This window comes from Dermacentor silvarum, chromosome 2 (assembly GCF_013339745.2).
Source record: "Dermacentor silvarum isolate Dsil-2018 chromosome 2, BIME_Dsil_1.4, whole genome shotgun sequence".
NCBI classification, from domain to species: Eukaryota; Metazoa; Arthropoda; class Arachnida; order Ixodida; family Ixodidae; genus Dermacentor; species Dermacentor silvarum.
The window spans coordinates 99,714,337-99,741,547 of NC_051155.1; the positions used below are offsets into that span (position 1 = coordinate 99,714,337).

Below are 27,211 nucleotides of genomic sequence, written 5' to 3' on the forward strand. Positions count from 1 at the left end.
CCGCAACCGATAGCAACCGCACCGCTTTCCTAAGTTTTCAGCCGCCCCGTCACCATCTACGTAGCAGGGGCACGCGTGGCGTCAGTCGGTCGAGCTATACGATTGGCTGCCCAAGTTGCATAGTCGATAATTTTTCCAACTTGATGGTGAACAAATGTTGTCTGTAATAGTTGGAATGTCGGTTAATTTGTTGCTATAAAGAAGTAACAGAAACAGAATACACAAGGACAATGTATCACTACACCCAAGCACCTCCGGCACACAGCAAGTGTCGTCTGCTTGTGTTACAACGTGCTCCGTATGGACGCGAGCTGCGCGGTCAGTGTTGGTCTCGAGGTTACTCTTTACGATGACCATGAATCGCCCTTGCGGCATTTTGCGCTACAAATGTATCGATTGGCGACATGTGAAAGCTGCGAGATCGTGTCCCTCTGCAAGGCAGCAGGCGAGCGGAGTGGCTGCAGCACATCGCGCGCTGGGTATACCCGATCGGCGCAAGGATTTACGCGTTTGCAACCGTCACTTCGGGCCGGAGGATTACTACCACAACATAGAGTTTTAGCGTGTCCGCTGTTTCGGTAAATGCAGGCGGACTGGGCATGTTGCCGGATGGGCGGAGGTGCAAACGTGAGTGACCTGCACGGTGCCCACGGAGCTCAACCAGACAAACACAGAGCTAATATAGCGGTATGGAAATGTATTATACTTTGCTACTGGTGTAAATTTTTGGTAACAGCGTATTCGTGAATTGTTTAAAATGTTTTACACCTTGTTACAGCAATATTAGCTCTGAGTTTCGCCGGTTGAGCTGTGCACCACCAGGTGACTGCGTTGTGCAGGCCGCTCACATTTACACCTCCGCCCATGGGTAAAAACGCCCAGCTCGCCTGCGTTTACTGTAATACCGGACACATTCGGCCCTGCGACAAAACGCTCGCAACGCATGGTGCTTGGATAGATCTCGCTGGATGGCCAGGAGGCTAGCGGAGGGGTTGGAGAGGTTTCGTGCACTGGCTCCAAGACACCGGAAGTAGATACGACGTCACATCATGACGCGAAGCCAGTGACGGCGGAGCTGTGCCCCGATTGCTCGGGGAACGATTTGAGGGGGACAATCATGACTAGGGAGGAGGGTAACTTGTAATCTTTCATAGCTCTCCTAATATGAGATGCTTCACTTAAATTTTCGCGCTAATTTTACTGTAGCTATACCCGACGCGTTTATAAAATTTGTCCAAGCCACTTCAGGGACCGTTTAACGTTAGACAAATCAGGGGAATTAATTTAAGGTACATGTTGATGTGAGAGTTTGGACAGTCATTGGGTGTTTCCAGAAACAGTGGGTGACTCTTTAGGTTTTACTCTTTCTATATGCTGGAAACATGGACTGTCTATTCAGTAAATCTACTTCGCAAAGCTACTTACACCCCCTTTGAACTGTCTATCTGTGAACTTCAAAGAACTGGCACGTTATTTAACAGGTTTTTGGGGATCGTCAACACCGTATGTAACTACGCAGCCTCACATTATGACCCTCGTATACTGACACGCGACGCATCATTTCAGAACGCGTAGCTGAACCACTGCCAATTGTGCCCCCGTAATAAAGAAAAAAATAAATTCAACACGATTATTATTATTATTATTATTATTATTATTATTATTATTATTATTATTATTATTATTATTATTATTATTATTATTATTATTATTATTATTATTGTTATTATTATTAAAACGCCCACTCAGCGACGTACCTGTGGAAGCGTTCCCCCGACGCAACGCACGACGCGACCGGCCTGTAAGCGCAGCACAACATAGATAGCCGTTCTATACCAAAACTGAATAAGTGTTAAACACAGTAATTTCCACGTTGTGTTAGGCATGCGAACGCATATCAATCACTTTACACTGCTGTGCGCATTTGTATCACGTCAGCTAGACTTACGTATCGACGTGAATGTGTATTTATGGACTTGCAGAATGATTTCAAACAATTGCGATTTTGTATTTTATTTTTCATAGCTGGTTTCTCGCAGAAACTCCGCCACATCAGAATAACTAAATTTGACTAATAGTCGAGCCTCGGTATAACGAAACCGCATCCGACAAGACAATACCTTTGTTATATCCGATGTTCGTTATAGGCATGCCTTCGGTACATGCTAATATTGACGAGAAACATATTAGACTTGCTTATTTGTATTGGATTATTGCCTTATACCCGTGTTTGTTATATCGAGGCTCGTCTATTTAGCCGCTATTGTGGTATTACCCTGATGAGCAGTAGCATGCAGTAAGATACAATTCAAACACGAAGCTATAAACAGTTTCTGAAGTGTGAAGTTTCCCTATTAACAATGATTAAAAAAAACAATATTTCGTTTGATTTTAAGAATGTCTTAATTCGAAAATAAAAGTTGTGTGCTTTCTGTTCTCAGGTCAGTCATGATAAGCACGTCCAAAGTTAAAAACACTTTGGTGTGAACACTACACAGCTCAGAGAAGAGTGCACTGCTCTTACAGTTTATAATTTATTTTTGGTTTAATAGAATGCATTTTAGGTAATTATCATAGCCAAATAGAGCGCAAGGGAAGCCCGCAACGACCTTCAAGAATATACATTTAAAGATGTACATTTGATAACAAGTTCTGGATAACCATTTAAGAAGATTGTGTGCTTACTCTAATAGCGAATTACAATAGGCGAATACGCACACATTCTAGCACTAAATATCAGCACCAGATGGATGTAGGGAATTAGTAAGAGCCTCTCTTTTTCTGCCGACACCGAACTCCCTGGCTAACGCGAATTATAATCGCAAAAATACAGTATTGACTCCCGGCACGAATGCATGGCCCAAACCCCGAGTCAAGGGCCGAGCCCGAGCGTAAGATGAGCAAAGCCTTTAATATGGAGAGATGTGAAAATTCCGCTTTTTGTTTTTCATGATGTACTTAATACGTTCCTAATCATGGGGGATTAACACGAAATGTCGGCGCACATCCTAGCCCTTCTTTGCTCACGACGGTATTTTTTGGTGCTTGCAACTTCGTGTTCTGAAAGCTAGCTACTGAACATGCCATCAGAGCTGGAGCTATAGCAAAAACATGGCGGCAGCAAAGTTATACACGTTCTCAATCAGGCTGAATAAAGCAGCAAGGGTGACATTTTATGTATAACTCGCTGTGATTGAAGCAATTCTTTTTTTTTTCTTGCCTGTCATCGATGTCACGAAAGGTATTTTCTTTTCTCGATACCGCCTGACAGTTAATTGTATATGTTGGACACGCGGGATAAACGAAACTATCGGCCTTTTGTTTTTATTACTTAGAGTTTTTCACATTCTATCTGCGGAACCAGACTCCGTGATTACACTGTAGAAGTGTACGCGACAGCGAAAGATAGCCGAAGCCATTGATGCTTTTGTTTCTGATCGAACCTTAATCGAGAAAAAAAAATGAAATGTAATTTCTCATGAAGCAGATGTTGAAGCTCCCCGATCGCGCTAGCTGGATTGGTTCTCTCTCTTTCTCTCTCTTTTCCAGAGAAATATTGACTATCCGTCTCCTTTCATTTCAGCTACGAAAATAGCTCAACGTCGTTTCGCAGACGTCTTGCTTTGACGCTGGAGGCCTTCCGGTTAAGAAACATCGACTACTGAAATTGCTGTACGAGATTATCAGTAAAAAATAGAGAATGGATCGACGGTGGTTTAATCGCCCCTTGCAGTGTGGGCGTAAAAATAGTAACCGTAAGCGTAAGCGTCACTGGCATTGCTGCTAGGTCCTGCAAGAAAGTAGCGCTTATCCTCAAGGGCAACGTACTACGTATACATGTATTCTAGCGTCCTGAAACAATTTCTCAACATCTAAAGAAAAAGAAGATGCCGGATCATGTGACGATTGGATTTCACGACTGTGCTGCCACCTGTCCGCCGTTGTAGCATGCGTCCTAGCTTACTTGTCTTGCCAAGCGTGCACTCTCTCAAGGAACGATGTTATCTCATGCTAAGAAGCTTGCACTTTTGTAAATTCCAGTTGTTAGCCAAAGAAGGGTGGCTGATTATGCTATTTTGTATCTCATGATGTTTCCAGGGTGTACAGCGCGAAGTGGTTACCAATGACAAGAGACAGGGGCTGATAGGGTTAGCCAAAGGTTGCTTTTCATTTGCTATTACTTTTTGTCCACTTTCTGAAAACAAAAGGAACAAATCATTTACCGCGCTGAGCAAAAAACGACAAAAAAGAAAGAAAAAGAGTAAGGCAGACCAATGGAGGCCTCCGGCAGCGGTTCCGAAATTCAGCGATGGTGAGGTTTCCCGTGATGCAGCCGATTACGAGCTTCTGGGCCATCGCTTGGTCGAACTGGAAACGCGCAAGAAGACTTGATGTACAGGTTGCGGAGAGCCAACGTTCGTGTTAAATTGATTGACAGCTTATCGATTGACTGGTTGATTGACTGATTGCGTTTAACGTCCCAAAGCCACTCTGGGGCTCTGAGAGATGCCGTATAGTGGAGGGCTCCAGAATATTTTTCATATTCTGGGGTTCTCTTAACGTACACCTCAATGTCTAAGTTCCCGGTTGTAAATCCAACCCACGACCTCGAGCTCAGCAGCAGCGCGCCATTGCCACTGGGGTGCCGCAGCGGGTGTGTTGTTAGGTTGATTATGCATAGCCTCTTATTTGAGTCATGCAACCGAAAGGTGGCGTGAGAGCATTAATTATAACGCGGTTTCACGTGCCAAGTTACATTAAAGCCTCCCGATTACCTTTAAATTATGCGTGCAAGCGAAGTACAATACAGGAGTGCTTTCTTTCTTTTCTTTTATTGCGATAGCAATTATATGGACACTTCCACCGGATTTCTGCCATCGTCGTCGCCGTCGTCGTGAGGTTCCGTATAAAGTCCCAGGGAGATAAAATCGTCGCCATGCGCCGTATGCGCAAGCGAAAGCGCGCGGGGGACGCGTGCTATCACGGAGAGCGAACGCACGGCGGAAAGCAAACGCGGCCGCCGCGAGAAAGGCCGTGAGAGTATGGGAGGGAGGGAGCGAGGCGAGGAGACGCTGTGCTCCGGCACCAAATACAATCGGGCGTAAGGGGAACTTGCCACTCAATCTCCCACGCGAAAGCAAGAAAGCGGGAAGGCAGCGCGGGAGGAAGGGAGGGGGGGGGGTGCGCAGCTTCTACTCTGCCTGCAACTGCGCTCGTACTTTGCCCGGCTGTGGCGATCGCCCGCACCGTCTCTTATCTCCAGACGGATCTGACCTTTGTATGCGCTCTGCATTCGGCGCTCAGTTTCCGTCGAAGCGATAGACCGCACGAAACTTCGCCCGCTGCGGCGGCTGCGCTTGCTGCCAGCTTTATGACAGCCGTTGCGGTCATTCAGTGTGATCTATTCATGTTTGCATGTGCGCGCTGACCCCACGTTTGTTAATTCAGTTAGTAAGCGAATGTGTCCAAGTTTATGCAGCCGATAAAACTACTATCACTACTCCGAATAGCTCTCTACTAATTTGCTATCGCAATTGATGCTTCGCCATTCGGGCGAAACTGTGACATTTTTTTTGCATTCGCTCCACGTCGATATGCGGTCGTCACGGCTTGGAATAGAGAGAACCCTCGATCGTGCTAAGCACAAGTGAAGTAACGTCATAAAAAATGCAGGGTTCAAGATCTGTAGACTGAGTGAGAAGGCCCGAATCCGAGGCATCCGCGAGGAAATCTGCGCCCGCTTTATCTGAACTTCTGAACGTTGTACGAAAACGTCTTGAAAAAATGCATGACGTATCTTTAGTTTTACCATATATATATATATATATATATATATATATATATTAGAATTGAACTCCCCTGGCCAAGCAGCGCCGCACAAATGAATGCAAAGTAAACGTGCAGATGAAGCCTGCTGCCCAGTGTTGATGCAAAAAAAAAAAGCAAAATAAAGATGGTGTAAAACTGAATAAAGACATAACATTTCTGAAAATGACAAAAATTATGAGGAACACTGATTTTCAGACGTGTTGTCTACAGCATGTACGTTGGGCGTGGGCACATAGAGAGAAACACTATACGAGACGTCGCACGCTAATTATAGTGTCAGCTATGGTGCAAACCGTTTCGCGAAATTAGTCAGCCCACACTCTGGAAAGTGCGACGTCATGGAGGCGAACGTGCGAAAACAAACGCTTGCTTCATCGTCTACTCATGTCTTGTCTGTGCACGTAATTTACAAGTTTAATCCTCTGTGGTGTCGCGAGAGAAGATGAACTGAGGCTGGGGAAACTAAGTAAATTTCGTAAATAAATTTCGTTACGGCGCTCAAGAAAGTGTCAACACGAGCACATTTACGTTCTTTCTGACTTCCAGAGGATTGCACTCAGGTCGAGCTGAAAAGACGACATGAATTTTATTGCAACCAACGTTACCAAGCACGCGATACGCGGTAGCAAAATACACACACACACTGCAGGCGTGTTCACTACAGACTTCGCTATTCCTTAATTTTTTAAAATTTTATTGTACCCTCAAGACCGAGGTATTACAGAGGGGAGTGGGTAAAAGAAACATACATAAGTAAATAACAAAGCAGCAAAAGTGGTTTAGTTAATACAACAAAATTGATTAGTTAATTGTATCACAAAGCGATTATGTCAGATAAGGCCGAACGAAACTTCGAGTTGTCCTTGATTGCAACAAATGCGCCCGGAAGGTGGTTCCATTCTTGCGAGGTCCTGGGAATAAATGATTCGTGACAGGTTCTGGTGCGGCAATGAATTATTCCAACCTTATGGCTATTATCAATGCGAGAGGAAATGTAGGTAGGTTAAGTGTTGACTGAACGACGCTTACGTTCGCCGCGAGACGATAAGATCAACAACGAGTTGGTACGTGGGCAGATATTGAGTACACGTATGAAAGTGAGCAAAAAATTCAAATAATAAATATTCTAACAAAAAAATAAGAAGAAAATGTGTCTTCCTAGGCAACGCTGATATTACGATAGTTTCCTTCTTTCCTCTTATATATATATATATATATATATATATATATATATATATATATATATATATATATATATATATTGCCAGTTACCTTGCCAAACACGTGCAATTTTCCCACGCGTGGGATTTTTGACTATTCCCTTCCTGTGCTGTTCACGGAATCGTCGCTGCTTCAACAGTAAATTCAGAACGAGAGCTTGCGAGCTTTTTTGTTTTTTTTGTCCGTATTTTTCTCGCTTTAACCTCCCCTCTGCGCCGTTTGCAATCATGCTACTTCTAAAATTTCCGGTCTTGCTCCATCGGCCACCTTTCGTAGTGGATTTGCTACTGCAGAATTCGTGCTTTCGCATTTCATTTCCAACCGACAGCAGAGGCCGTATTTTACAGCGAAGAAAAAAAGCACTATCAACACGCAAGCGGTGATCAAGCTGCGCAGTTCATGCCAGGAACTGCTGCGCTCTTTGCAACACCGATTTTCGTAGACGTTATCTGGAGCTATACAGTGTCCACTCGCGCATAGCTAGTATGGCACGTAAGTTAGCACTGCAGACGGGTATAGTGCCAAGGAATCGTCTGAACAATTTCATAAACATAATCACTTGTTCACAATGTGGGAGAGAACACGTACGGTGGGCCGTCATTATTCAAACATCGTTCACATTTAGCGACGCGCGTATGCCCAGCGTTTTACTTCTGCGCAGGAAATGAAATCACGAAATGAATCAGGTGTTAAACAAATTTGCTAGGACGGCAATCAAGAGCGCTTACCTGCACGGTACGAAAAAGGAACCTAGAATGTGGAACCACCACACAGCACTGAACCCTCAAAGAACTTTCCTGATGCTAGTGCAAGTCGTAACTAAACTACAAAGAGCAATAGTATAATAGCCGTAACGCACAGTAGCGAGTAAAAGTCCGCGGAGACCACTGCGTGAGCTGAAACAAATTAAAATTTCTTCGAGTACAGCTCCGCAACGTGGAATTGCTTTAATACATTGCATTGGTCGAACGCGCGCACGTAGGCTATGTCATTCGGTTTCAGCTGCCATGCCCAAGCTTCGAAGAAAAGAAAAAAATAATTCCGGGCAACGCTGGTCGACAAACTCTTGCTCTTTACTGTACATCCTCAACAAAGCCGTGCTACACCTCACAAATATGTAAATTGTAGGGGGTGTAGACTCTCGTCAAGCCTGTGAAAGGCTTTTTGTTTACGTCTCCATAATCACGTTAATGACGTAAATAAAAGTTACTGTCTCATAATTCCCTCAGGCAAGGGGTAATTTGTTTATGTTCTTTTTTTTTCAAAACCCCGAAGTAACAAATGTCGTAATTCCCAGTGGCTTTTGCCCAGTCATGGTGCAAACATTATAAATTTCGGCGGGTGTTACACTCTTGTAAACCAAGAAGGCGAAAGCCTGCTGCACATTTGGTAATACATGAAGTTATACAATCGGGGTTAGACTTCTTTGTAAGACGTATTGGTAATGAATTAGGTTATACATCCGAGGCTAGACTTGTTGCAAGACATAATGAACCGCAATGGGAAGTACACGTGTGGCACTAAGGCGACCTCCTGAACGCCACATATGAACACTTAACGTAGTACCTAAAGTGCAGCATGTTAGTGCACGCACTGGGCCACGCCTTTAGTCAGCGAGATGGATGCGATGCGACGCGTCCAATCACGCACGCACTATAGGCACACCTTTAGTGAGCCAGAACCGTGGAGCAGCCGTGGCTTCGAGGAAGCGTGCTCGTCTCTCGCCCCAGAGGCCCGGGTTCAATTTTCATCATCATCATCATCAGCCTATATTTTATGTAAACTGCAGGACGAAGGCCTCTCCCTGCGATCTCCAATTACCCCTGTCTTGCGCTAGCGCTAGCAATTCTCACCGAGACCCAAATGCACCAAATTTTCTCAGAACTTTTTTTTTCGCAGCCACCAATTTACTTTGTTTACAGGAACCTCCCTGAGGAATGTGACGTCAATCCGAGCATTCGGCGTCGGCCGTCACGAAAAATGGCAATCCTGCGTCGGCCATTTTTCGTGACGGCCCAGCATTCATCAAGGTCACCGCCAAGGGCACCGCGAACATAGACACCAAATCTTTCGCCTTAAAACGATACAAACATAACAAATGAGTCAGAGTATCAACGATGCGCGAGCAAGGAAGCTTGAGTCCGCAGCGAACGTTTCGGCAAAGAGCTCCTTTTCGACAGAGCGTTGAGAAAGGCAAGGCGCCTTGCCGAAACGTTACCTCCGGGCAGTGGCATCCCTTGTTTAACCCACTGCAGATCGATGGCGAAAACATGTTATTGCAGTAAGGCGGCACCGAGCGAACTGGCTCGCCTGGAGGATGCGTTTCCTGGCATGTATTCGCCGGGATCGTATGCTATAAACATACATACGCTCGCCGCTGCGAAACACAGCCACGAGCGTATGAACGTGGATAGGTTACGCGCCAGCTAAAGCAAGACTTGCGCACAGCTGCACCCCAACGCGCATTAGCGCACCCATTCGTTTTCATGTCATAGACTGTATGTTAGAGGAGAGGCGAGTGCTCTGATGCGCAGTGTGTTGATTTAGTTCTCTTGAATAGAGGGCGAGCGGCATTCGGCAGCTCGACAAACTGCAGACGGCCGTGGGTGGTGCGGTACGTGTTATTTTTGCTGCAGCAGGCGTGGCGATGAGCAAACTATTCGGATAACAGCCGTTGGTTAGGGCATAGTGTGGTCGATGGCCGAGAAACAACGAGTGCGCGCAAAAAAATAATAAAAAAAATGAAGATTGGGAAGGCCTGCAGAATTTTTCCCATATACACGTCGCAAAAGCCCAAGCGTTAGGGTAGATCTTTCTGTGGAGATGGCGCGCAGCCACTTAAGTGATTGGCCCAGAATTGGGAAGCATAAATTTGATAAATATATGCGTAATTATCTGAGGAATAACGAAACAAAAATTGACTATAGGCAGACAGGTGTTAAAAAGAAAGTAAGTGTAAATAGAATAACGAAGAAAGATAAAGGAACAAAGCGAGACGAAAAAAAAAAAACAGAAAGCAGCTGACCAAATATTTCTGAAACATTTGCCAAGAGTCAAGACACTTATGTGGCGAACAAGAGGCGCGGTTAAATGAAATCCAATGGGACACAAGCAGTGTTTCGAAGGTCCTTTATCGCACATTGGAATATCGTCTACAAGAAAGTAGATAATAATCTTCGCCAAGTCCACTCAACTTTCCTCATTTCTACGCCGCTTTTGTCGCTCAAAGCGTGGTGAAGTTTATGAGTGTGCACATTCTCACAATGTTGTAAGCCCTAATAAAGGGTAACATTTAATAAATTATGGTAATTTGTACTAAATAAAAGTAATTGACAAGATAATGCTAACATGAGGGCTAAACTAATGCGATAGCTAAAGTTTCTGTAGCGCGACCACGTGTCACTTGTAACGTAACTGAGGCAGTGTAAGCAGATTTTGTTGTTGGTTTACGAATTATCATTATGGTGATTGTCATTTTATCAGTAAACACGGTTCTATAGTATCTTTACATTTCACAAAAAAAGTGAAATGGAGCATTTCGTATTTAGGTTTCTGTCATGGTGCGTTCACAGAAATTTTTAAGTGACCCAGCCTATGATCCTGCTCACTGCAGATGTTGAGCTCTATGACGGTCGATAAGTGTCAATGCAATGCTTGCAGTTTGCAACGGAGGCTGAAACTCCTTGTTTTGCTGAAAAATAACTTCACCGTGTCCATTTTCTAGGTTATTTCCAGTTCACAGTTTCTTTCGCCTTTTTCGGAATCGTCTTGGTCACGCTTGCATGCGCGGCGCGTAGCTTTGACAAAAACAATTTCTGTACGAACTCAACATGCGACGCAGCCACTTTTGAAGTTGAAGCTCGCCCAAAAGAAGGCACTTTCCCTGCACGCGTTTTGGGTTGGAAGCTGCCATCTTCAAGAAAGGCTACTTCCTTTGTTCTCGGGGGACCGATCACCGCACGGAAGTCACAGCCCCTTTATTACTGCTTCATTGCAGATATCTTTTCTAAAGATGCCTTTTCCACCTCCACGTCTTTTTGAAATGAAACCAAATTTGAGCTGTAGCAATAGTGCGTCGTAGTCGTTAGGTCAGTATAGAATGACTTAAACCGATGAATGCGTGTCACACTAATATCGACTTTATAAACACATCGCCTTGCAGTGTAACTCAGCACAGAAAAGCGGTCTTGCAACTGCGAAGAGTTTTCGAAATAAAGGTGGGCCTGCCGCTTGTGTGAAAAAAAAAAAGTCCAGTTAAGCCATTTGGGTGAATAGACAAGTTTTGCACCGTAGTCAATTTTCTGATGTGATTAGCATGCTTAGCCTACTTCTCCCCAATTTGCGGTTTGTATCGTGTTCATTTACGCTTTAATCTGGCGGTCATTCAAATAAAAAGAGATGCGAAAGAAAACATCGGTACTGTATCCCTTCGGCCGCAATCACCGGCGGGGCAACGAGGGATTGATTGTCACTCAGCGTTCGCACACACGGGCGTGATACTGCCACAATCTCGGAGGCCATTCAAAAAGAGGGGGACTTAAAGTGGGGCGCCGCTAGGGGGCCCAGCGCGTTCACGGAAAAGCGCAATAGAGAGAAGCCCGGTTGCAGTAGACAGGTCATGCATGGCGCGTTTCGGTGGTCGTCTTCGCCCATCAGTTACGTGTGTGTCCTCATCACTCGTACGTGTTTAACATACGAATCGCGCATTTCTCGCCACTCTTACAGCATGTACGAGTTTCACTATACATAACATTACCCGAATCCTGACCAATCCTCAAAACATTGAACCTCCAACCACGACATTTCATAAACACCACCAGTTGAATGCTAATGGCCGTAACGACGATAAACATCCCCGGTGAATGGCCTGCCCGAATTTATTTAACAAGATTTTTCCCATTGAGTGACGCAGCCGCTCCACAGCGAGATCGAGATCCAGCTCACGCTGAATTTCATTTGAGCCGCAACAACAGGGAACAGTAGAATAAAAACGAGAAAGTGACAGGACAAGCGCGCTTGTCCTGTTACTTTCTCGTTTTAACCTACTTTTCCCTTTTGTTGCGCTTCAAACAAAGTTGAGCGCTCCGCAGCCGCTGCCGACAGATGACGCTAGCGGCCATTACCTGGACATGTATGCGCAGTTGCATTGCCCCACTTGCGTTTAAAACTGCCAACTTGAATCACCTGTGCTACGAGTATCGAAGTTGTTTTAGCTATTTCACATGTTTGCGGAACTGTGCATGTTTGCATCTGTTTATGCATTATTCCTATTGCGACAGCAAATGTACGGACACTCGGGGGCTGGTTCGCACCATCTTAATCCGCGTTATCGACGCTCATGCGCGGCCAGCGCGTGGTGGATTAGGAAGCCTCCGGAGACGGGCACTGAGTTTGGCAGCAAAAACGATGAAGCTCAAGTGGACGCAGCGTCACGTTCCACTCACTTGTCTCTGCCGGATCTGAGGCAACGTTCTGATTTCCACCGCTGCTATGATCGTTGCGGGAACATACAATAACGCTCCCGCTGAACAATACTTTGTGCCTACCACAGCATGGTGCATACAATGCCAGTATAAATGTCAATCCAAATCCATCTAATCCTTTCATTGGGCGCTGACAAATGTGATTGATTTCTCCGTCGGTCTCATCTAACAAAAGGGCGTCTTATCTTGTGCACCATAGAGATGCAATCGCCGCCGTTTCTGATCGTGCCAGCGTTGTCACACGCCTGGTGCGTGTGACAACGCACCAGGCGTGTGAAAAGCTAGCAAGGTGCGTCACGTGACAATCTCGAAGTCTAGTCATAAATCATATGAAGAAGGCCCTCGTCAAGTGATAGGGAAGCGGTAGCTTCTAGTAGACGCGACTCAAGCAAGCATTCGTTATACATGAACTCTGAGATCAGGGAGCGCACCCGTCTTGCCGCGGCGCCGCAATATCTCGGAGGCGATGTCCAGCGACTACGCCCGCTCCTTTTAAGCCTAAATAGGCCAACCAACCGAGAACGTGATCTCGCAAAGAGCACCCAGTCGTCGCTGACAATTTGAAGTCACAGCATCACGACACAAATGTAAAGCAAACACAAGTACCTTGATGAAACATGGTTGTAGCGGCGCGTGTGAGAACGAGACACAGAAAGAATGCACAGAGGACAATCGCCGAGTCCTCCATGCATTACCTGACAGGTGCATCAGGTACGGTACGGTACATCAGGTAACAGGCACAACAGGTACTTGTGTAGCTGTTGGGAACAATAGGACGAAACAGTGCAGGACGATGACTTGATCACACACCTAAACGTTACCACGAACCAAGCATTATTTTGAATCATGGGGGCAAAGAAACAAAATAGAAAAGGCCCTGACGTCTCGTTTTACAAGCCGGAAATGCAGCCATCTTGGCGAGCCATCTAGCTTTTGTGTGTCCAATCAGGTCGACATAGCAAATGGGCGCGAGCTTTGAACTTGCGTTGCGAGGAGCCGCCGGAAGTGTATGCTGCCGAAGTGCGTCACAAGAAAGCCTACGAAACTTATGGAATTGTTTTAGTGAAGCAAACACGCTTCTGCGTTCTTCCGTGGCACGTCGAAGAAGGTGACAAAGACCCGCGCCGTGATAACTTGTTGCTGGCTGACACTCACACTCACAGATTCCGTAACACAACTTTAGAGCTCGCACACCACACTCCAAACACAGCTTGGTTCGCCAACTCAGCGTCCTTCGACAAAGACACGTGCTGAAAAAATCTTATCTCACCTGTCGGATGCCGAGAGCAGCCGCGAGAGCTTCACAAGCGCGGGTGCTACTGCGGCCAGGATGTTTGAAACACCAGTCCCAATGCTCATTTGTGAAAAAAAAAAAAAACATCGCGCGACTTTTGCCACACTCTCTCCAACTCATTTGCTTCTTCCATGTCTTGAATGCGTTCGCAACATTGCGGGGCCTATTCCTACCCGTAAGCCACCGTGCACATTGAGGCCCAGGGGCAAGGAGCTTGGCTTGCCGAGGCTAGCTGGGTGACGTCATGCTCCTTCCTACTTTTTCCCCTCTTTCTCCTATAGACCAGATTATTTTAGCCTCGAACGCAGACTGCGGGCGCGCTCCTATGGATGGATGGATGGATGGATGAGGCTGAACCCTTTAAATCGGGCGGTGACATACGCCACCTAGCCATGACTATTAAGATAATTTGTACTTTGTGGTGGGTGAAATTTCACCCCTGCCTTAATTTTATCCACCAATCAGATAACCTCTGTTTGGTTATTTCTACCCGCTTAAAGTCTATTTTGCCTTCACTGTCCCTAAACCCCAATGCTTTGAAAAAATCAGCCCCGTTGCCTTGCACTATAGGGTTAAGCCCTTTACAGAAAAGTATGAGGTGTTCAGCCGTTTCCTCTTCTTCTCCACACGCACAGCACAACGTGTCTATACCTTGGTACTTGACTCGGTACATCTTAGTCCGCAATACTCCCGTCCTGGCTTCAAACAACAAAGAGCTTCCCCTAGAATTATCGTAGATATTTTCTTTGGCAATTTCTTGCTTGAAAGTTCGGTATGTGCTCAGTGCTGATTTCGTCTGCATCCCTGTTTTCCACAGACCCCTCTCTGTTTCCTTAACCTTTTTCTTAACCGCTGTTTCCTGGTTTGCACCCCTCCTGCAGTCCAAATATTTGATTGACAGTTTTCTGGTCAGCTTCCTCCATTTTGTATCAACATTCCTCATGTACAAATAACTGAAAACTCTCCTTGCCCACCGCTTTTCTGCCATCTCTCTCAATCGCTCCTCAAATTCTATCTTGCTGCTGGCTTCCCTGCCCTCGAATGACGTCCATCCCATGTCACCCTGTACCCCCTGATTTGGTGTATTTCCGTGTGCTCCCAGAGCCAGTCTACCTACCCCTCGCTGCTTAACTTCCAACCTTGCTCGAACCTCTGATCTCATGCACAGGACCGCATTGCCGAAAGTCAAACTAGGGACCATCACCCCTTTCCAAATCCCTCTCACCACTTCGTACCTATTGTAATTCCACAGTGCCCTATTTTTCATCACAGCTGCATTTCTGCTACCTTTAGCCGTCACATATTTTTCATGTTCCGTTAGGTACTCAGCCCCATTGTTTATCCACACTCCAAGATATTTGTACTTATCCACCACCTCCAGCGTAACCTCCTGTATCCTATGCTCGCTGCCCTGATTATCATTAAAAGTCATGACTGCCGATTTTTCTTTACTAAACTTCAAACCTAAGCTATCTCCCTCTTTACCACAGATGTCCATTAATCTCTGCAAGTCTTCCTTGCTGTCAGCCATAAGTACAATGTCATCTGCATACATCAGTCCTGGTAATGACTGTTTAATCCATTCTCCCTGCTTGGAATAGGAAAGGTTGAAGCCAAGTCCGCTCCTCTCTAATTTTTTCTCTAATCCTTGTAAATACAGCATGAACAACAGAGGTGACAGAGGGCACCCCTGCCTAAGCCCCTGCTGTATCTCTATAGGCCCAGATACCTTGTTTTCCCATTTTATAAGCACCCTGTTACTTTTATAGATATCTTTTAAAAGATTTCTTACTCCATCTTCCACCTCTAGAGTGCCCAGTATGTCCCACAAATCCTTTTGGATTACACTGTCATAGGCTCCCTTGATATCCAGAAAGGCAAGCCATAGGGGCCTGTGTTCCTTTTCTGCTATTTCAATACACTGTGTCAATGAGAACAGATTATCTTCTAACCTTCTTTGTTTTCGGAACCCATTTTGTAGTTCCCCCAGCACCTCCTCGCTCTCCACCCACGCCTGCAGTCTGTCCTTTATGATCTGCATCACCACCCTGTAAACCACTGACGTCACTGTTATGGGACGGTAGTTGTTTATGTCGGCTTTGTCCCCCTTTCCCTTATATATCATGCTCATCCTGCTCAGTCTCCACCCGTCAGGGGCTTTACCGTCCATTATCATTTTGCTCACTGCCTCTCTTAATGCTTTCTTAGATTTTGGGCCCAATGTCTTTATCAACATAATTGGGATGCCATCAGGACCTGTCGACGTGCTACTAGGAACCCTCTTCTCTGCCCTTTCCCACTCGCTTTGTGCCAGTGGAGCCACTGCACTGACTAGTCCATCCTCACCTGATTGAGCACATGCTATGTTTCGTTCTTTAAATTTTTCTGTCATCATTGTTCTTATATGCTCCATTGCCTCATCTCCCTCTAGTCGAACACCTTGAGCTGTAACTATAAACCTCTGCTCTAGGCTAGTCTTATTACTCAAGGAGTTGAGATGTTTCCAAAATTTCTTCGCTGCTTTTCTATCCTTTTTGTTTACTTCTGACAACCATTGGCTCCCCTTTCTTCTGATCTTCTCATTGATCAAATTGGATGCTTCCCTTCTACAGCTTAAGAAGTTGTTCCATTTTCTGCCTACATCAGCTTCTGGTTCACCCCTCTGCTTTGAATATCTGTGTTCCCTGGATGCTTCCTGGCGTTTCTCTATGGCCTTCTTAACCTCCTCATCCCACCAGCTCTTGGGTTTACGTCTTCTGTTCCCTTTTGTCCTGACTCGTACCTTAGTAAGCTCTAGCTCAAATAGTCCTGTTAAATTTGCATATGTCCATTCTGTTTTTGTATCCTCTGAAATTACTTCCTCAATTTGCTGGGTTGCTATTTCAAGCTGCTTTTCCGAGTAAAATATCCCACCTGGTTGTTCATCTTGCCTCCTACCTACTTTCATTTCCCTTCTAAAACTCACCTTAACACGTTTGTGATCACTACCTAGACTTCTGGAGCCATATTCATCTATGCTCATTACATTTAGCCTATCGTGCATCCTATGTGACATTAGTGCATAATCTATCGTCGACTGCAGGCTCCCTACCTCCCATGTTATGTGCCCTTCACACTTCTCAGTACTGTTGCATACAACTAAGTCATGCATTTCACACATATCCAGCACATATACTCTCGACACCAAGCGCCACCACTCGGCGTGGACTGCGGGAATCGACGGACTAGCGTGTGTTTTTCTCTGTGCGTGGCGCTTGTTTGTGTCGTTGCTTGTTTGTGTTGTAGCTACTCACGGTTTGAGTGAGTAGCAACGATGTACAAAAGCTACTCGTCAGGGCGGCATTGTGCAGTCGTCGGCTGCACGAACAATCAACGCAAGCGCAAGCTTCTGATGAATGAAATCTGCGCCGACCATCAGTGCAACCGAGGTACGTGTGGGTGCGGTGTGTACTCATTGCACAGATTTCCGGCTGCACCTGAAAAGTGTCGGGAATGGGAAATTGCCCTCAACCGCAAGGACTTCAAGCCAAGCAAGCTTGCACGTGTAAGTGTTGTCCTACTTGTAACTATGGGCACAAAGCTAATATCCACCGCGCCACTTATGCCGTTCCGTTGCGCGTTTCATCGTTTATTACAGGTCTGTTCCGTTCACTTTGTTGACGGCAAACCTACTGCCCTAAATCCGTGCCCAATGCTTGGCCTCGGCTACGCAAAAAAGGTGAGCGCGTCTTGCAAACTTGCTTTCTTGAGGTGGAAGTGGTTGTTCAGAAATCGTAAGGAATCCGAATTGCATTTGTGTGAGATACCTGTTTGGGCTCGCGCTTACCCGTGAATGTTCTTGGTGTGCATAAAAACGCCTCGTACGAAGTGCTGGAAGACGTAGCCGCACATAGCGAGGAATTGTTAAACGTTGGCGCAAAGCTGTCTTGCCATTTTGCCATTCCCATTGGTGTACCATTACATGCATGATCATTAGGGAGTCAGAACGCGGCGGTAAACGGCGTCAGACGCGAATATTGGGTACGCCGTGAACTCGCTGTTAACGCCGGTGGTCAGCAAGAGGTGGGCGCGTCAAGCATTCATATTTACGCATTCGAGCTCCATGCATATCACTTTGCCCCAAAAGCAAGTTTAAGTGAGTGTGACACCGCTTGCGCTACGACGTACGCGCGCATACACACTTTGCACAGATTGTTCTAGTGCGCTATATTTGTAAAATAGTTACAGACGTGCTGTTGTTCAAAATGTGTGGTTAAAATTAACACGCCGCAACTTTCTTGAAGAAATAATGCAGAGATGGGATACTCAGTAAATGTCAAAGGCGCGGGCTCGTTCCTATGTTTTCGATCTACGCAGTTCACGTGAACTGTCCGCATGCGTGTACGCAGGTGACACGTGGAAGGAGGCCAATCCTGAGAACCCTCCAGCCAACTTCAGTGGCTGCGTCAGTGCAGCTTATGGACAGTCAGGTAATATGTTCCCGATTTGTCTTCATCCAAATAGTCGAACTGTCCCTGTGAAAGATCATTCAACTACGCTAAATGTGGTGTAAATAGCAATTTTCATGGCATGATAGAAAATGCGTTGTTTAGTACAGGCTTGAGAGCATTAACACATTATATCTCTTCTGACATTGCATTTTGTACTTTGTCTTTGTTACACGCAGGCCACGCACCGTGATGTCCCAGCAGTGATAGTCGCACCAGCTCCATCTCCGCTGAGTTCAACGGGGTACACAGGAGAACAGATGCAGCAAAATTCAGCACACCCAGACGAATGCGAGATCAGTGTCCTTGACCTCAGCTGCCGTGGCAATGCTTCGATTCAGGAAGAACGAGACTATGAAAAGTGTCACAAGAGTTGCCAAGCAGAAACACAGGTTTGCAGTGTGGGAGTTCAGTGGGAAGACCCGTATTCCATCACACAGGTTGAACATTCATATGCAGCTACAGAAACTAATTTTCAATGCTCAGGAACACAAACCATACCAAGACCAGTTTTTGAGGGCCTTTCTGAGGCAACTTGTAACTTTTATACAGGGCTTGGACTAGATGGCTTTTGGAAATTAGTGACAACAGTGGCTCAATGTGGTCAGGTTTGCGGAAGCATGACCATTGGTGACCAGCTCCCGTTAACACTCATGCGACTTCGCTTAGGACTTTTGTATTTTGACTTGGCCCTGAGATTTGGTACATCTGTGGCACGAACAGGGCAAATATTTCGCAAAATGATCGGCATTTTGGATGGCATTATGAGAAATGTTGTTGCATGGCTGCCAATTGAAACAATTTTGGCAACAATGCCAAGACAGTTTGCAGAAAGTCAGTATGCTGACACTACCTGTATCATTGACTGCACTGAGGTGCACATGCAGCGGCCTAAGAAACTTTATCCTAGAGGGCAGACATACAGCGCCTACAAGGGCTGCAACACTGCTAAGTTCCTCGTCGCGGTTGCGCCAAGTGGATTCATAATGTTTGTATCAAACGCATATGGTGGACGGGCTTCAGATAAGTTCATTATTGAAGAGTCTGGATTCGTAGACAACTTGTCTGAAGGCCATGTAATCATGGCTGACAGGGGCTTTAGTCTAAGCAATTCTATGAAGGAAAAGGGGGTGAAGCTCAACATGCCAGCCTTCTCAAGAGGCAAGCTTCAGTTTACCGAAGGAGAAGCAACAGCATCAAGAAGGATCTCGCACTTGAGAATCCACGTTGAACGTGCAATCAATCGAATTAAAGTGTACCGAATTCTCAAGTATTCATTGCCTATACATCACAAGAAGTTGATGAACAGCATTATTCTTGTGTGTGCGGGCTTGTGCAACCTGAAAGGGCCACTTATAGCAGACCTAAAAGTTGAAAAAGACGAGGAAGCGGAAAGTGAGAATGAACTAGACCACACCTAGAGCAATATTACAGTGTGACGTGCAAAAGGGCAAGCATGTAGACACTTCCGGTGCCGTGAAACGAGACTGGATGGACTGGTCCAATATTCTACCCATTTTGTTGCATTGCACTGTCATATGTTAAACATTGCACACATTTGGTGATTGAGATGCATAACAAAACCTCTGGAACTTTCTTTCTGCAGCCTCAAGCGTACTCCCATGAATGCTTGAGGTAACATTTGTATGCTTTCAGACATAGTAGTTATGCATCCCTTGCTGCAGTGATATTTGCTTACATCAACAAATTTGTTTAAACCAGGATGTGATTACAGTGTATGCTTTATTGAAAAAACATTGCCAAAATAAAATTATTTCAATTTTTCACAGCGCATATTTTCAGTTTATTTCGCGAGTACAGCATCCTTGTATTCAGATATGTCTAAGCTGTTGCTGTGAACAGCATTAACAAGCCTTGGCAAATACTGCCTGAAGTAGAATTCTGACAGCCTTGAAATGTGAAGGCAAACAAAGTCTGCATCAAAGGGCACTTCAACTAAGACAGAATTCATGGCTGACCAGACATAAAAATAGCAGTGTGTACGCTCTGTGCAAAACATAATGAACTGCACCTGGTAGTAGTAGCCATTTTTTCCTTTTTTATCCAGGTAGTAAGCTCCGTTCGAGTCTTTTTTGAGATCATATTTGTTGGAGTCTACAAGCTGCAGGCAATCATCTACGATTGGGCACTTAATTTCTAATATGCTCTGTGTCCCAACTAAGCCATCTGGGCTTGCCGAAAGAAATGGGTGTGTGGCGCTAACAACTGTGCCACAACGTTCAACATGGACACCGTTTTGATTTTCAAACATCCGTCTGGCAACAGGCTCAAACCTTTGCCCATGACTTGTTGCCTTGTTGCCCCTAAACTGACTGAAAAGGCATGACTTGACGAAATTATCTGGCGGAGTGTCTTTTTTCCTTGGAACTTTCGACACATTGGAAGCGGTGAGACGCAACTTACGGCTAGCTTCCCAAAGCTTTCCAGTCTGCTGGCGTGTGAGCTCCATGAGTCTTAACCTAACGGGTTCTTTAAAGTTTACCCATTTGCTGTAGAAGTCTGAGCATGTCTCGCACACCAACAGGTCGTCTTCGTCCTCATGTGAACCATGAGTGAGCTTGGGCACGGTTTCCGTAAGATTATTTTTAGCATGCACACTAGTGGAGATTTTTGCAGTTACAGCCTGGTGGAGGAGACTCCCTTTTATGTCAAGAAGGGGTGCTATTGTGGACTGCTGCATCTCTCCCACATATTGCTCGTGAGTCTCATATCGCTTTGTAGTAAGCTTCTTCCCTTCATGCTGCAGGTCGTTGAATTCCTTTCGTAGCCTAAAGTCCATGGCATCTATCTGTGCTGGTGTAACATTCCTCTTCGTGCCCTGGTTCCACTTTGCACTCCTGTCAGTGCAGCTCTCCCCGGTCAGACCTTTTCGGCTGGCGAATTCGATCTTCCATAGTACTGCCCCTTGTCGTACGAGAAAAGAGGGGGAAAAAACAAGTTGTCAATTAAAAGCAACCTGTGGCGACGATGAATACACTGCTCCATGTGCAAATAAGTCTGTATTGGTGGGGCCCAGGACAGAGAACACACACTATGCTGACTGGTGGCGTGGTGGTATAGAACTAGTTATTGAATGTCAACGTTGATACTCATAACTTTAAATCATGTGATACTCAATAAACAATTATGACATCTACATACATGAGAAGACAAAACAATCCTTGAAACAGAACTCAAGACCTACGATACTTTCGCACTCATTTCTGCACAATCTTCTTTTCGTTTCTCAATGTATTAGACAAAGATATATGATATATCCAGCATAACACATCAGGTTTAGCAATGACGTTGCATGCCGCATATGCAGATTATAAACGATATAAATAAATAACTATAAAATAAATATAAGTATAATAATTAAAATAAATCTGCAGCTAGCATAGGTCATATTACTCTCAACGGTGGCTACGATGCAAGAAAAACTAATTGTTAACAATAAGCTGCAGCTGTGTGGCAAGCGTTTAAGTAATTTTAAGGAACAGCGGTCAGTGCAAGTAAAACTAATGACTGCACTTACCTACGTGGCTGCACACGGTCGTCAATCCGACCTTGCAGGAGCACGACCCGGTCCAGATACGGCAATCATTTCCTATGCAAACCCATGTTTCATATGGCCGGTCAGAGTCAGCTTGCGAAGGAGAGACTTTCCCTTTTATGAAGCATGTCCCTTTGTCAGCCTGGCAAACGAGGAGCTGACCCACTTTACCGCTTATTACGTAGTTATATGAGTCTAAGCTCTTGATGGCTTGGACGTCCTCCAGGTCGCAGGCTTTTGTTTTCAGCAGATAATACGTAATGTGGTTTTCCTGCAGGGAGGGCCAGAGTTTCATATCGTCTTTCCATTCGTTGGCCGCGAGGGAAAGAGGATGCGGCAGAACACGGTCGCCTACGGTGAGGAAGCAAAAAATAAATAAATAAATAAAACGTTAATTGCAATATCGTCATACATGAAAGCACACAGAACAAAGCTCTGGCGGCAAACTTCATTGGGTGAGTTTGTGCCTCTAAATCAATTAACAGGATGACATTGATAGCAGACAGAGCAATGCATGGTCATTGGGTGAAGAATGGCTTCCCTATCGGCCGCACTCATCTTAGCAGCGAACTTTTGCGATAAGGCTCTTAAAGTACCGTAACGCATCTCCAACATCCTACACGCTAAATAAATATCTAGTATTTGAAGAGTTATTATGCCACACAACAAAAGTCGTAATTTATCTCGCGTGCTTTCCTTGCGTTATATCGCCCCGTGCCTGGTACTTCCAAGTCACGAGTGGCATGGGCTCTATCGGCGCGTTTAGCATTTTGGATAGGAATGTGGCGAGCGCCGAGCTTTAAAAATTCCGCTCGGCGTTACACTCCTTTACACATCGGATTATACATTACCAAATGAGAGGCTTTCGCTACATGTAAAACCCCATATGGCGCATACCCGCATATCCCGGACTTCGATATGGAGGTATGCGCCACACGTGATCGGGTATATGCATTTCCATGAAGCCAGGTGACATTTTTGCCATCCGCAGCGACGGCGGGTTTTCGAAAAAGCCATTGTCAACACTTTAAAGGACACCTCCGCATAAGACACATAAAAGTTTCGTCTTAAAACTGCTGGGGATTTACGTGCCAGAACAACGATGTGATTATGATGCACGCCGTAGTGGACGGTTCCGAAAATTTCGACCACCTGTGGTTCCTTAACGTGCACTGACATCGCACAGTACACGGGCTTCTATCATTTCGCCTCCATTTAAATGCGACTGCCGCGGCCGGGATAGAATCCGCGTATTTCGCGTCAGCAGCCGAACACCGTAACCACGGCTCCAACGCGGCGGCGCCGAGCAATGAGTTTTCAAGAAATGAAACGCTAGGAAACCAGATCATGATTATTGTTACGGTAGATGGGCTCCCCAAGTATTTTTTTTTTCAAGCAAGCGTGCTTTGGTCACGTATCGCGTAGCCAACGAGGCTATTAGAGGAGCTTTCAGAGGCGGTTCAAAAGAAAACAAACAGTGCTTCGCGGCAATATTGTTAGCTTCATCGCATCCATCACTCTGTAACTTTACACGAGGTGTGAAACGCATTTCTAAAACCGCTACCCTGTTTGGATAAGTTTGTCGAGGTAGGAATGAAATCTAGTCTTACACCTTGTGAGTTTTACTTTTGTAAACAACTAAAGCTTCGCCACAACACCGTGTCATGTCACTGCAAAGGCTCTGACAGCGCACAGCGACGTTACATGCAGCTGTAGCATGCTTATTGGCCCTAATTATCTAGCACCATGGCTGCCACTTGCCAGAACACTCAATCTAACCAAATATATCGTTTTACGACGCGCGAAAACCAATGCATACGTCTTCCGCAAACGAAAATGCGTCGCCCTCATTGCGACAGTGATACCGCGAAACTTTACAAAAGTCAAGCGTGTCCTCGATCCGACGCGTGTTCTACTACGTTCGTCATGCGTACAAAATGCAGAAGTGAAATGAGCATGCACTTACCAATTTTAAGCGTCAACGGTCCGCTTGAAGAGGAATTCATTGCCACCGCTCCTGCTTCCGCCAGTGCAGCGATTCGCGTTGCCCGCAGTCCACAGCCAGAGCTCGCATCGCGGCGCCACCGTCGCGAGAAAATGGCGGCGCCCTAGAACGGCTGCGAATTCAAGACTGCGGGCGCGCTCCTATACTCTCGACACCAAGCGCCACCACTCGGCGTGGACTGCGGGAATCGACGGACTAGCGTGTGTTTTTCTCTGTGCGTGGCGCTTGTTTGTGTCGTTGCTTGTTTGTGTTGTAGCTACTCACGGTTTGAGTGAGTAGCAACGATGTACAAAAGCTACTCGTCAGGGCGGCATTGTGCAGTCGTCGGCTGCACGAACAATCAACGCAAGCGCAAGCTTCTGATGAATGAAATCTGCGCCGACCATCAGTGCAACCGAGGTACGTGTGGGTGCGGTGTGTACTCATTGCACAGATTTCCGGCTGCACCTGAAAAGTGTCGGGAATGGGAAATTGCCCTCAACCGCAAGGACTTCAAGCCAAGCAAGCTTGCACGTGTAAGTGTTGTCCTACTTGTAACTATGGGCACAAAGCTAATATCCACCGCGCCACTTATGCCGTTCCGTTGCGCGTTTCATCGTTTATTACAGGTCTGTTCCGTTCACTTTGTTGACGGCAAACCTACTGCCCTAAATCCGTGCCCAATGCTTGGCCTCGGCTACGCAAAAAAGGTGAGCGCGTCTTGCAAACTTGCTTTCTTGAGGTGGAAGTGGTTGTTCAGAAATCGTAAGGAATCCGAATTGCATTTGTGTGAGATACCTGTTTGGGCTCGCGCTTACCCGTGAATGTTCTTGGTGTGCATAAAAACGCCTCGTACGAAGTGCTGGAAGACGTAGCCGCACATAGCGAGGAATTGTTAAACGTTGGCGCAAAGCTGTCTTGCCATTTTGCCATTCCCATTGGTGTACCATTACATGCATGATCATTAGGGAGTCAGAACGCGGCGGTAAACGGCGTCAGACGCGAATATTGGGTACGCCGTGAACTCGCTGTTAACGCCGGTGGTCAGCAAGAGGTGGGCGCGTCAAGCATTCATATTTACGCATTCGAGCTCCATGCATATCACTTTGCCCCAAAAGCAAGTTTAAGTGAGTGTGACACCGCTTGCGCTACGACGTACGCGCGCATACACACTTTGCACAGATTGTTCTAGTGCGCTATATTTGTAAAATAGTTACAGACGTGCTGTTGTTCAAAATGTGTGGTTAAAATTAACACGCCGCAACTTTCTTGAAGAAATAATGCAGAGATGGGATACTCAGTAAATGTCAAAGGCGCGGGCTCGTTCCTATGTTTTCGATCTACGCAGTTCACGTGAACTGTCCGCATGCGTGTACGCAGGTGACACGTGGAAGGAGGCCAATCCTGAGAACCCTCCAGCCAACTTCAGTGGCTGCGTCAGTGCAGCTTATGGACAGTCAGGTAATATGTTCCCGATTTGTCTTCATCCAAATAGTCGAACTGTCCCTGTGAAAGATCATTCAACTACGCTAAATGTGGTGTAAATAGCAATTTTCATGGCATGATAGAAAATGCGTTGTTTAGTACAGGCTTGAGAGCATTAACACATTATATCTCTTCTGACATTGCATTTTGTACTTTGTCTTTGTTACACGCAGGCCACGCACCGTGATGTCCCAGCAGTGATAGTCGCACCAGCTCCATCTCCGCTGAGTTCAACGGGGTACACAGGAGAACAGATGCAGCAAAATTCAGCACACCCAGACGAATGCGAGATCAGTGTCCTTGACCTCAGCTGCCGTGGCAATGCTTCGATTCAGGAAGAACGAGACTATGAAAAGTGTCACAAGAGTTGCCAAGCAGAAACACAGGTTTGCAGTGTGGGAGTTCAGTGGGAAGACCCGTATTCCATCACACAGGTTGAACATTCATATGCAGCTACAGAAACTAATTTTCAATGCTCAGGAACACAAACCATACCAAGACCAGTTTTTGAGGGCCTTTCTGAGGCAACTTGTAACTTTTATACAGGGCTTGGACTAGATGGCTTTTGGAAATTAGTGACAACAGTGGCTCAATGTGGTCAGGTTTGCGGAAGCATGACCATTGGTGACCAGCTCCCGTTAACACTCATGCGACTTCGCTTAGGACTTTTGTATTTTGACTTGGCCCTGAGATTTGGTACATCTGTGGCACGAACAGGGCAAATATTTCGCAAAATGATCGGCATTTTGGATGGCATTATGAGAAATGTTGTTGCATGGCTGCCAATTGAAACAATTTTGGCAACAATGCCAAGACAGTTTGCAGAAAGTCAGCATGCTGACACTACCTGTATCATTGACTGCACTGAGGTGCACATGCAGCGGCCTAAGAAACTTTATCCTAGAGGGCAGACATACAGCGCCTACAAGGGCTGCAACACTGCTAAGTTCCTCGTCGCGGTTGCGCCAAGTGGATTCATAATGTTTGTATCAAACGCATATGGTGGACGGGCTTCAGATAAGTTCATTATTGAAGAGTCTGGATTCGTAGACAACTTGTCTGAAGGCCATGTAATCATGGCTGACAGGGGCTTTAGTCTAAGCAATTCTATGAAGGAAAAGGGGGTGAAGCTCAACATGCCAGCCTTCTCAAGAGGCAAGCTTCAGTTTACCGAAGGAGAAGCAACAGCATCAAGAAGGATCTCGCACTTGAGAATCCACGTTGAACGTGCAATCAATCGAATTAAAGTGTACCGAATTCTCAAGTATTCATTGCCTATACATCACAAGAAGTTGATGAACAGCATTATTCTTGTGTGTGCGGGCTTGTGCAACCTGAAAGGGCCACTTATAGCAGACCTAAAAGTTGAAAAAGACGAGGAAGCGGAAAGTGAGAATGAACTAGACCACACCTAGAGCAATATTACAGTGTGACGTGCAAAAGGGCAAGCATGTAGACACTTCCGGTGCCGTGAAACGAGACTGGATGGACTGGTCCAATATTCTACCCATTTTGTTGCATTGCACTGTCATATGTTAAACATTGCACACATTTGGTGATTGAGATGCATAACAAAACCTCTGGAACTTTCTTTCTGCAGCCTCAAGCGTACTCCCATGAATGCTTGAGGTAACATTTGTATGCTTTCAGACATAGTAGTTATGCATCCCTTGCTGCAGTGATATTTGCTTACATCAACAAATTTGTTTAAACCAGGATGTGATTACAGTGTATGCTTTATTGAAAAAACATTGCCAAAATAAAATTATTTCAATTTTTCACAGCGCATATTTTCAGTTTATTTCGCGAGTACAGCATCCTTGTATTCAGATATGTCTAAGCTGTTGCTGTGAACAGCATTAACAAGCCTTG

The 27,211-nt window shown here is 45.7% G+C and overlaps 2 protein-coding genes across 7 annotated transcripts in view; one reads left to right on the forward strand and one right to left on the reverse strand.

The window, feature by feature from the left end:
* Nucleotides 1-27,211, reverse strand: part of LOC119440246 (uncharacterized) — a 54,056-nt gene that overhangs the window by 6,925 nt on the left and 19,920 nt on the right. For both annotated transcript variants that reach the window (XM_049661495.1, XM_049661494.1), the window contains 2 exons: nt 4,273-4,368; nt 1,758-1,799 (listed from right to left, as the gene is read on the reverse strand). In XM_049661495.1, coding sequence (XP_049517452.1) covers nt 1,758-1,799; nt 4,273-4,368 — 138 coding nt within the window. The remainder of the gene's footprint in view (nt 1-1,757; nt 1,800-4,272; nt 4,369-27,211) is intronic.
* Nucleotides 17,030-25,421, forward strand: LOC125943109 (uncharacterized). Of its 5 annotated transcripts, none has more exons than XM_049661492.1 (3): nt 17,030-17,371; nt 17,465-17,545; nt 25,235-25,421. In XM_049661492.1, the coding sequence occupies exons 1-3, from the start codon at nt 17,141-17,143 to the stop codon at nt 25,364-25,366; spliced, it is 444 nt and encodes a 147-aa protein (XP_049517449.1). In that variant the 5' UTR covers nt 17,030-17,140; the 3' UTR covers nt 25,367-25,421. The 5 variants fall into 5 exon arrangements, with proteins under 5 accessions (XP_049517449.1, XP_049517450.1, XP_049517447.1 ...); XM_049661493.1 differs by lacking the exon at nt 17,465-17,545 and adding an exon at nt 24,484-24,564; XM_049661491.1 differs by lacking the exons at nt 17,030-17,371; nt 17,465-17,545 and adding exons at nt 24,062-24,390; nt 24,484-24,564.